The sequence below is a fragment of the Pocillopora verrucosa genome, chromosome 5 (genome assembly GCF_036669915.1).
Source record: "Pocillopora verrucosa isolate sample1 chromosome 5, ASM3666991v2, whole genome shotgun sequence".
NCBI lineage: Eukaryota > Metazoa > Cnidaria > Anthozoa > Scleractinia > Pocilloporidae > Pocillopora > Pocillopora verrucosa.
The window spans coordinates 28,071,919-28,084,348 of NC_089316.1; the positions used below are offsets into that span (position 1 = coordinate 28,071,919).

General features: G+C 37.8%; 1 protein-coding gene across 1 annotated transcript; it reads left to right on the top strand.

Moving 5' to 3' along the window:
* Nucleotides 1–3,814: 3,814 nt before the first annotated feature.
* LOC136280853 (melatonin receptor type 1B-B-like) lies at nt 3,815–4,795 on the top strand. Its single transcript, XM_066166590.1, has one exon. It carries the CDS (start codon nt 3,815–3,817, stop codon nt 4,793–4,795), a length of 981 nt encoding a protein of 326 aa, XP_066022687.1.
* Nucleotides 4,796–12,430: the final 7,635 nt, after the last annotated feature.

Consider the following 12,430-nt stretch of genomic DNA (forward strand, 5'->3'; position numbering starts at 1 on the left):
CTGAAATGGCAAAAGACCTGGTGTAGCATGGTAGTTTTTTTCTGAGATTTTGTCCGAGGTTGTTACTGGTAAAATCGGAACATCTGAGTGTCTTTACACGAACCCATGTTGGTTTGTAGACTGGCTTGAATTACCGAAAAGAGTGACAAAATAAATACTTTGCAGAAACCTGGAAGTCATTAGGAGCATCCCAAAGACAGGCACTCATAGTGATTGCAGCATCTGGTGGGGAATTACCCTCTTATCAGTTCCAAGAAAAATCTTGTCCATGATCATCATCAAGTGAATATCAAACACAGTGGACCAAGAGCTCGGGAAGGAACAGGTAAGGTTCAGGGAAGGAAAGGAACGTAGCGAACAGATCTTTACTTTCAAAATATCATCAGGTAATGCACAGAGTGGAAAAGATAGCTGTGCATTAACTTTTACAAAGCAGTTGACAGTACCCATTTGATTTGAAAGAGGAATTTTGTTCTCGAGCAAAACTGTTATTTATGTAATCATGAATTTTTGTTTGTACATGGATATCATTTTAGAACTTTTCTCTGTTCATTTACACTTTTCTTATTGAGGTTAATTTCCTGTGCCCTTCAGTGACTTCTCTGAGGCTTGGGGCCAAACGAAAGATTATCGAAAGGGACATCTTAAAACACATGTCGGCAAATCAGAGTATCGCAGAGGTCACGGGTTCAAATTCCGTACGGGCCTGAATTTTTTTCAGGTCCTATTTTCAACCACTCGTTTCAGTAGTGTTCTTAGCTGCGAGGATCTCCTAATTTCGTTTCTTCACCGCAGTGCAAATATATGAATTTCATATATCTAAAATCATCATTTAGAGTAAATTTCTTCAATCATAACTTAGCCGGAACCTGAACGTTTGAGTTTCGACGTCGTCGTCGTCATTATTATCCACTGTAAGTGAGGAATTGTGATTTTTGAAATATGTAAAATTGGACGTAAACTTTTTTCTCGGAAATGTCCTTAATTAAACCTGCTTAACTGTCGTTCAAATGTTCAACGCATTCAACTTACAGTAACTTACTCCCGTCAAACCCTATAATTAATTAAATAGATTGATACTTGTTCAAATGATTGAGGCAAAAATTTGCTCAGTCTAAACTAAGATTTTTCCGTATTTGTTTCATTCTTCTTTCATGCTGTAGGGGCCAGCTACGCTTGGCAAAATAAATGCGACACAACAATTTCTATGCGTCCTGATTCCTTGTGTTCTTGTACAGGATAATCACAACGAATGACAAATGAGGATCCATCCGACGACGATTCGAAGTTATTGCTTCTTACACAGCCTTAAATCCTTCGCTGAAACTAACTTGGCAAAAAGGGCAAAAAAAACAGGCAAACCAAAAAAAACTGCAAGTAACGCTGAAGCAACACTCATGGCATGGGGAACTGCGCTCTAGGTATATTGTCAGCGGCGCTATAAACTGTATCAGGTAAATGCAACGAATCATACACATGCTTTCTTATTCAATTTTCTTTTCGTTATGGATCTGCTCCCACATTACTCTTCACAAATGGCAGTGTTGAGTTCCAGCCTGGAAAAGCAATGTGTTCGTTCAAAGTTGAAAGTAACATTGCTTACTCAGTCACTATGCACTGCTGTTTTATCACAACATCCTTGAGTATCATCACGGTCTGCTATGTCAAAGTGTTCCGCACCGTGTCAAGATCAAATCGTGTTTTCTCATTAAAAAATAATCCAGAACTCCTTCGGGTGAATGTGCAGGAAGCCAAAGTGACGAAGCGTTTGGTTGCAGTTATGGTAGGCTTTGCATGCTATTGGCTTCCTATTGCCATCATTGACAACATCGACATCGCGCACGGAGAGCCAACGCTACCACGATTAGCTTACTTAACATACGGCTTTTTGCTTTACTTGAGTAACACCATAAACCCTTCATATATTGTGCCACAGATAAGAGGTTCAGACGAGAGTATAAGACTGTTTTCTGGAAGAGTTTTGGCTTCAAATGCCGAGCTAACAACGAAAACAACGACGCTTAACTGAAATGGCAAAAGACCTGGTGTAGCATGGTAGTTTTTTTCTGAGATTTTGTCCGAGGTTGTTACTGGTAAAATCGGAACATCGGAACATCTGAGTGTCTTTACACGAACCCAAAACAAGACGGAAAAACCGCTGATCAGGGCGAACCGAGAGGATCTTCCAACGACGGTGGAATTCACGTACCTGTGGAACACAATCAGACATGGTGAAGGAACAAACGAGGACATCAAGAACCGCTTAGAGAAGGCCATAAATGTAGTCAGAATGCTCAACCATGTAGAGAGGTCCCAGCAGTAGAGCATTAAGACCAGGCTAAAACTATATTATAGCTGTGTCGTATTCACCCTAATATGTGGCTCTGAATGCTGGAGAATGACAGAAGGCGATCATTGCAGATTGTCAGTCTTTCACAGTCTTCTTAAATTTTGTGTTAAACACAGTTCCCTTTGGTTTGCGCGCTGGACTCAACAATGTCTGGTCGTTAAAAAATGCGAAAAGCTATAAATTTGGCTCACATTTGATCATCGTATTCACGCGGTTGTCATTGAAAAAAAAACTTATAATTTTTTTCTTTTGTCCAAACTAAAAGTGAAGATGGCGTCAATTCTTTGTTTCAGGAAGCGATTTCAGTGATATTGAAGAGTTTGCCGACTCGTAAAATTGGTTTCCAAACCTTTAGCAGGGAGATAATTTTCAAGTGCCGAACCGCTAGAACAGTTTTTTCGATGAGTGTTGCCTACAAGATAATGTTTCTGTTTACTTGTAGCTTTACAATCTTCGTTTTAAGACATTCGACAAAGAATTATGATTGAATTTCACGAGTTTAAGTTAAACGACTAAATTACTGTTTAGTACGTTGTTATATTACAGTATAAGTCTAAGCCGACGATTTTTCTAACTTCTTCTTTTGTTCTGGATACGCGAATAAATGTAAGAAGGCTGTAAACTTATGGTTAATTTAGAGCTTAGATTGACTTTTCCGCTTCGTTTTTTGATAACAAGATGTTCTTATTAATAGTATGCTCTCGGTCTTAGAACAAAGGTTTTTAATGTAAGCAGAAATTTGGAGTGGCTTAAATTATAATTTCAAATTTGACTGTCACTTAACCTCCGCGATCTTATATGCTCATCCAAAAAAAATTAGCTCCCCCATACGATGCCGAAAATTGTTAATAACAGAATGGATTTCAATTTTTTTCTGAGAGAGGGTTTTAGTTTTTCTCCAGATATTTTTTATTGCAGAAATGAGAGTTGTTAAAACTCCTCAAGATATCTTATCCCTTTCGTGAGCGGCGGAATAATATGATAGCTTATTGACAAGCAGCGTGAAGAGATTGTACAGATAAGATGCGGAAAAATAGAAGTAACATCTTTTCTTTACTCGAAAGAGATATGTCGATTATTAAAAGCAATTCAACAACACTTATCCGGAAGTAAATCACATAGTTCAAATATAATAAAACTTTTTAAGCAACAACGACATACTGCACGAGCTCTCGCCGAACAGAAACAGTTGTCATTTGGCCTTACAACTACCAACTTGATGAGAATGATAACAACGATGACATACAGACATTTTTTAATATTCATTAATTGCAATGCGTTTAAAGATAAGATGTGATGAAAAACAACATTTGTTTTTCGGTGTTGGTAGACAGTGTTGGTAATCGCGCACACCAGCGGGTTTCGCCGATCACTGCTTCAAAAAGTCGACAACAAAGACTGTGCAGAAGTTTAACTGAGTTCCTTTTTTTCCGCCGAGCTCGAGCTTATTGACCAAAAGCGGTGATGACAAGTAAACTCTCCCTTGAGCTTGCCACAAGAGAGGAGGCGTTAGTTTGGACTGAAACAGTTTTGTTTGCTTTTACCAATGTTGTGGCTGTCTTCGGAAATCTTCTCACTTTTTACGCCGTGTACAGAAAGCCCAGGCTGCGAACAATTCCCAACATGTTCGTGATAGCACTAGCTGTGAGCGATATTCTGATGTGTACCTGCTGTATGCCTTTTACAGTTGTTACTCTGTTCCATGGCCGGTGGATATTTGGCGAATCTTTCTGTCTCTTTCAAGGTTTTGCCGCACTGACTTTCGGAATTGTCGCTATGGATACCATGGGTATCATTGCGGTCAACCGATTCTTCTGCGTTGTAAAACCAGAAAGGTATCTCTTGTTGTTTAAGAAGAAAAGAGCGTTGATATACATTGTCATTGTGTGGTGCCTGGCTTTCGCTGGATCTGTGCCCCCGTTTTCCTTTGAGGGCAAAAATAGCTTTAAATTCCAGCCAGGAAAAGCAATGTGTTTGTACACGTTTGAAAGCAACATGGCTTACACTATTACAATCGAATGTGTTTACATCGCAGCACCCTTAACAATCATAGCGGTCTGCTATGTCAAAGTGTTCCGCTCAGTTTCAAGATCAAATCGTGTTTTCTGTCTAGGTGTTAACCTCAGTCAACTCCGCGCGAATGTGGAAGAAGCAAAAGTAACGAAAACTTTAGTAGCAGTTCTGCTTGGCTTCGCGTGTTGCTGGCTCCCTATCTCCGTCGTGGATAACGTGGACGCCGCGCGCGGTGAACCCAAGATACCACGACAGGTTTACTTGACGTACGCGTTCTTGGCCTATCTGAGTAGCACGATCAACCCATTCATTTACGGTATCATGAACAGACAGTTCAGGCGAGAGTACAAGGCCCTCTTGCGCAAGATTACTTTCTTTCGGCGCCAAAAAGGCAATAACAACAGCAGCCACAACGTTGAAAGTCATCCATAAATTGTTCTCATCATCCTCATACTTGACCTTTTAATCTTTTATTTTAATTTTTTTCTTTCAAAAATCGATGTAGCTAAAGAGAAAAATATGACATTTAACTATTTTTGCGACATTGTCTTTCCTAGTAGCAAATCCTTTCAGAAACAAAAAAAATCAGATCAAAAAAGACGCTTTGACGGCAACTTTTTGTGTGTAATAAAGTTAGACAGAGAGATTATTGCTTTTCTTTTTGAGAGTGGATTCTCTCTTAGAGTATTTACAACAATAAAACTAAACCATAAATTTAATTATTTGTTGCTTCATTTCAAAATTTTTATTCTTTTTCTGTTATTTTCTTTTTTTCTCTTTTTGATTCCCCCTCTTCTCATTCATAATTATTCAAAAATTCATATCATTACAATATTATTGAGTAGAAGAGAGTGGTTATCAAAGTCAATAATAAACAAATATGAAAACAGCGGGGCAGCGGTGTGTTATGGGAATTTACTGATTGTGTACGAACATCAAATATTGAGCGCACAATGTGACTGAATAAATTAAGGGAACGTTTCTATTGGTCAGTTAGTTAAGCCTGCGTGGATTAGTATTAAATGTTGTATGTGATGTAAATTGAAAAACCTAACTTAATATGCAACTAGGCAATCTGTTACGTTTTATTGCCATTACCCTAGTGCGAGAGTTATGTGGTCGATAGCAATTGGTTTTCTTGTATTGTAACTGTGTACTTGGCTATTTCTTGTCAATAAGAGCGTTTACGACAATTTAACGAGCAAAGGTAAGAACACTCAGCTTTAGAGTAACAATTGGAGTGAGGTAAGGGTGTGTGATGTCAGCACTCCTCTTCAACCTTGCGACTGCTTGGGTGCTGCAGCGAACAACTGAAGACCGGACCAGAGGCATCCGATAGACATTATTCTCTGCATACGAGGACCTCGACTTTTCTGAAGATTAGGCGCTGCTATATCTCACACCCATCACCATAAGCAAGAGAAAACATCCTGTCTCTGTGGACTTACTCAACAGACTTGCCTGTAAATCAGCTAAAACAAAGCAGAAGTTATGATTCTGAATGTCCCAAACCCCCAGCTGATCAGAGCGAACAGAGAGGATCTTCCAACGACGGAGGAATTCACGTACCAGGACAACACAGTCAGACATGATGGAAGAGCAAACAAGGACATCAAGAAGCGCTTACTGAACGCCATAAATGTAGTCAGAATGCTCAACTATGTATGGAGGTCCCAGCAGCAGAGCACCAAGATCAGGCTAAAACTATATCATAGCTGTGTCCTATCCACACAGATATATGGCTCTGAATGCTGGAGAATGACAGAAGGCGATCTTCCACATTGACAGTCTTTCACAGTCTTCTTAAATTTTGTGTGAGACATTTGATCATCATATTCACGTAGTTGCCATAGAAAAAAAAAACTTAAAATGTTTTTCTCTTATCAAAACTAAAAATCAAGATGGTGTCAATTCTTTGTTTCAGGAAATGATTTCAATGGTATAGAAGAGTTTGCCGAGTCATATAATTGGTTTCCAACCTTTATCAGGGCTTTTTTTTTCAAATAAAACTTTAATTTTCTTTGAAGAATCACCAAAGCAGTTTTTCTGATGAGTGTTGTCTACAAGATAACATCTCTGTTTACACAGCTTAATTACTGTCTAGAGCGTTGTAATATTACAGTTAAGGAAGTTTCTAGGCCGACAATTTTTCTAACTTCCTCTTTCATTCTGGATACACAAATAAATGTAAAAGGGCTGTAAACCAATGTTTAATTTAGAACTTAGATTGACTTTTCCAATTCTTTATTCGACAACAATTTGTTCTTCCAATATCTTCTCGGTTTTAGAATTAAGGTTTTTAATTCAAGCATAAATTTAAGGTGGTTTAAATTAAAATTTCAAATTTGAGTGTCACTTAACTTCTGCGATCTTTTATGGGCATCAAAAAAAAAAATTAGGTCTCCTAGACAATGCCGAAAATTATTAATAACAAACTGGATCTCAATTTTTTTCTGAGAGATAGTTTTAATTTTTTTTTTCAACTATTTCTTATCGCAGAAATGAGAGTTGTTCAAACTCTTCAAGATATCTTATCCCTTTCTTGAGCGGCCGATAATATGTTTATTAACCAGATGAGTGAGGAGATTGTTTAGACAAGATACGGAAAAATAGAAGCAACATCTTTTCTTTCACTCGAAAGAGATGTGTCGATTATTAAAAGCGACCCAAAAACACTTATCCGCAAGTAAATAACTGAGTACAATTAAAACAAACCTCTTTCAGCAACAACGCACGTGCTCTCGCCTAACAGAAACATAAAATGGTGTTGTTATTTGGCCCTACAACTTCCAACTTGATGAGAATGATAGCAACTATGACATACAGACATCTCTTAATATTCATTAATTGCAATGTGTTTAAAGATAGGATGTGATGGAAAATAACATTTGTTTTTTGGTGTTGGTAGACAGTGTTGGTAATCTCTCGGGCGGTTAGTGTTTTCTCACGTGACTTCGTCAGTGCGCATGATGACGAGGCAGAATCACGTGATTTTACCCCTATGAGGGAGACGCGATGGCGTAATGGTTAGTGCGCTGGACTCCGGGTCAAGAGGTCTGGGTTCGAAACCTGGCCAGGTCATTGTGTAGTGTTCTTGGTTTGTCGGTCGGGATTAAGAAATAATAGTAAAATAATAAAGTAAGATGAGATCGTAGCTCTTCTGAGTCACTATGACTTGAGGTGGCGAAAGTCATCTGTTTGTGCTTATGTCATTACTTTATGGAAGATATTCTTCTATTGTTGCCAGGTTGAAAGTATTTTTTTGAAAAGTAAATCAATAATTTTCTGAATTCAAAATCATTCCCATACATCTTAATTTTTAGTTCAGTATGTCCTGCATTTGTAAGGATACTTCAAGGAATGGCAACAAAATCCACAGTGGTCCCTCTCCTGCTTCCTGGCCCTGCTCCTCCCCCTTTGTGGCCTGCAGGCGGAAGTAACTGGTATGGTTGAGACGAATGTCCTTGATAATCAACTGCAAACAGGACAAGTGGAGATGCCCACTCTTGTAGGTGCGGTAAAAGACAGTGGTGTCGTTGATGTTAAATTCGAGGAAGATGAACAGCAACAAGAAACCATTTCCAGGGAAGGTGAACAAATTGGTAAACACGAGATCGCTAAGGTGTTTTGCGATCGTGGTAGCCAGACAAGACTGCATTCCCAATCTATCTCTAAGGACGCAGAAAGTTTGAATTCACATTTCTAATTCAAAGTGAGTAGAAAACGAGCGCAAATGTTTTAAACTAATTTTACAAAGCTATTGTTCATGGAGCTGAGCTACGCTGACAGTCTCCTTCATAGGGGAAAGCAGTTTAAAACTTTAGCATGGAGGCTACGCATACTCTTTTCTGGGAACTAGGAAGTAACGCCGAGGGAGACTTTTTTGTGATTGATGTACGTCTTCGCTAAACATTTTTTGGGGCTCATGTCATATTAATTAATGTTCGCCTCTCCTTTTCAGATTTTCGTTATCAACGCATATATGCCACCGTCAAAGGCTTCTTTGCAAAACGATTTAATTAATTAATGTGGTAGAGTATCTCTATCTAATCCGAAGAGCTAATGATAATTCTATCACTCCAAAAGACGTAAACCCCTTAACTCCCAAGATCTGATTGTTAATTCTCCTCTCTCGCTGCTACACATTTCGTTTTAACGAGCTGTTCAATCATTTGATTTATGCATAGGGTATTTCATTTTCGTCAAACGCTTAAACGTTAATTCATATGATCAAATTTCTTTCAAACAAGGAACGCAAATCAAGAATAAAACGGCTTTGTATGGAACATGAACTCGATAGACTGGAAAAACGTAAAATAATACAAAAAAAATGTAGAAATAATAAAAATAAAGTATAGCTAATCAGATCGTATGAAAGTGAGAGAATAATGTTATGTGAAGCGCTCGAGAAGTATTTTAGTATTGTTAGGGTATGTTTATACGAAGTATGCTGAGTTTTTGGGAGATTTCTACTCCAAGCGCAGTTTATTTAGTATATTTTGGTTGCTTTTTGCCTCGCACCAGCTGCAGGCATTGTAATCAACAACGCATGAATAAATGGGTTTAGTTTCTAAGGAAATTGTGCTGCTGCGTCAGTGAGGGGTACAACAAGACAATTTGGTTCTATAATCCAACTGCACAAGGTAGAGTTCAAATAACGCGAAAATATGTATATACCACATATGTACAGTTGGTTATTGTGTACTGTAAAAAAATCTGTTTAACCGGTCGGCTACGCACGCTGCGTTTCTCTATCAACTTTGCTTTTCCCGCCTTATGAGAAATGAGCAGAAAGACTTAGCGGGAAAAAAAAGCAGTTGGATCATAAATAACCTAGTAGACTATTCATTGGTGTGTAGTATTGCCAAGTACTTTCACTCCTTGTTTGAATTTGACGAGCCTGTGGGGAAGTCAAAATACGGCGCAACTCATAAAAATACTCAGGTTTGTCACCGCCAGATAAAGAAAATCCGAAAAAATCCGAAAAAATCACCATGAATCTTATTTCGCGAGATGATCATCTCGCAGCTGGAGCTTGGGCTGCTTGTGGTGTGAGTTCAGATAAATTAAGTTTTTTTCTTTCTCTCAAGGTGAAGTAACGCGATATTTTCGTCCTTTTGAAAGTCATGCTCTTAATGAAAACAATAGGTACACAAAGTGTCCCATCTCGACCCACCCATGCTACGCATACCTATGTTCTTATAAATGATGTCATGGATAATAATAATAATAATAATAATAATAATAATTTATTTACTTATATAGCGCCGTTTAACATTTATGGAATGATCAAAGGCGCTTTACAATCCAAGAAAACTAATATTACAATAGATAATTACAATAAAAATGCTATTTACAATAGATAATTACAATAACAATACTAAAATAAAATAATGACAGTAAATGAATACATAATGAAAGAATGAATGAATAAAAAGTAAATAAATAAGCTACAAAATACCGATACGATTGTAATGCGAATCTAAAACGCTTGCTAAAGATATTGTATCATTATTGCGTAATGGATCAGGGGGCTGTGCACAAAGAATAACATTAACCAGAAATCTTGGGTTCATTTGATAACTGTGGGGGTATGTGGCCTTCGCGAGAGCCTCGTTGATTAAGGTCGAGATTTATCGGGACATGAACGGTTCGCATATCATTTTTTGTATTATTTTTAAGTCAAACGTGTTTTTACGGCTCCTTGACGCACAAAGAACACGCCTAACAACTCACGTTCCATCACGTATCATAAAATCAACGTGCAAAGTCCATGAGAACGTACCCAATCATTGCACTACGTGAACATTTGGAAATTTTTTACGTGCTTGAATTGTATTCCATCAACCAAATTCGCATCTACGCGCGCCCGTGAATTATTCTCTATTTATGACTCATTTTCTCGGGAAAGTTCACAATGTGTCATTAACTTTTGGTTTTCCAGAGAATGTCACGCTATGGTAAAAACATCATTATGGTCGTGAAACAAAAAGTGAGTCATTTGCATCCTGTCACGGTCGAGTGAACATCTTTGGTGGCAGCGAGAAATTTTTAACGCTCGCCATCCCCAGCTCGAAGCGTTGCTTCTAAGTTATCGCGAGCTAAATTTAAGAGGAAAAAAATCAAATACTCCTACGTCGTGAGATCACTAAGAAAAGAGTACCCTCTCGACACCGTTCTTGTTATAAGTCACCTTCTGAAGACCTCATCAAAATATCTTCGGTCTTGCAAAATTTTACAAATTTAACAGGTTCTTAAGGACGAATTCCACGCTCCGTCGTTGACGAAACGTCGTTTTAAGGTAAGCTCTGAAATAATTAATTAAACCAAGTGGTTTGTCTCACCTTCTCGCAGTGTTCCATCAGTAACATTGCCAGTTTGTATTAACAAAGAAAAACTTTTTACATTGTAAAATATGGACAATCCGGTATGAGGCGTGGGGTCTTGGTTTCATGTGGGTCTTTCAGCAAAGTGAACCGGCAACAACACACTAGGCCACATGATCGCAAACAAGAGGAAGTTATGAAAATATTATCGATCGAAAGCGCTGTGTCCCTGCTTACTCTATTTTTTTAGAAGTGTATTTACTGAGAACTAAGAAAACTGAGTGCTACGAGATAATGTGTTTATTTTTATTTTGATTATAAACTACCGTCTACGTGTTCGCATTATAGAAATTGAAAGAGGAAGCAGTTGTCATAAACACATGTTTCGAGGGGAAGATGTCAAACGCTCCTTGCTTATTAAATGATACAAAACTTGGCAGGTATTTTCAGGCAGAGAAAAATTTAAGGCGACAAATCAAAATACGAATTCTTTAACACATTATTTGACTTCTTTTGAAAAAATGTAGGTTATATTAAGAACACAGCGTAACTGAATATTTATCAGCATACCTGTGGAAAATGAAAATAAGCTGAAATCCAGTTCGCACATACATTTTGGAATAAATGATCGTCTTCTTTGTTTTTTTTGTCCTACATAAATTAACGAGTGAATCACATGCTCCTCGTTCTTGTTCGTCATAACTCGAGTCGAAAATTTTACGAAAATTTTACGAAAATTTGAAATGAGATTGCCTAATTGTATTTGTTTGTTCCGCATAAAATCATGAGTGCACCACGTGCTACTCGTTCGAGTTTTTCATTGAAGGCATTTTGGGTGGCGGATATTTATCTATTAGTTTAGTTTGCAATGACAAAAGGAAATAGTCCAATATGAAAGAAAGAAAACATTACAATTAATCCGAGTCATTTCGTTAGTGCCATACCTCCTGACTGTGGTGTACTCAAAGTTCTACGGAGCATGCCCGAAGGTGTTAGGTTGAAAAACAACATGGCGCGATCGGTAAGAAGTAAAGATCGTGTAGATTATTATTGCTTCTAAAGACAACAGGAAATAGAAACCCGGGGTAAAATTGTATCAAGTGGAAAGACTTGTCAGCAAGCGGAAATCGTTGAACAAAGTTTCGCATATTATCAGGATAATTGTGCAGAGTTGCAAACAATGGACAGCTGATTTTATGGCGAGCGTATTTGCGTGTACACTATAATAAATCACATTTGAATTACCTACAATGAAATGCCTTGCTAAATTTCCAAAGTGGCTACCAAAACAACAAAAAAGAAGTGCGGATGCGGCGAGCGTTTTCTATATTTTTCGCCTTCTCATGACATCCCTGGTGAAAATCTTTGAAGGATCTTTAACGTTCCTACAAGATCTTTATGAGAACCTTTAAAGATCTTCAAATTCTTCTTAAGATCTTCAAGGATCTTTCATTTTCTTGCTAAGATCTTCAAGGATCTTTCATTTTCTTGCCAGGATCTTCAAGGATCTTCAAAGTTCTTGCCAATTTTGCCAAATTAGACTTCGCTCCATCACGTGTCATTTCCTTGTAAACAATTTTCATTTAATCACGTATTCTAACCGCAATATCCAACCCCACTGGAAAAAATTTACACTAAATGTTACTGATAGTGAACTTTTCACGCAATTTTAACTTTTTTCTACGAATAAACTCGGCTTTTAACTACCTTGGACTTAGTCCAATCGTGTGTTTATTCCTTG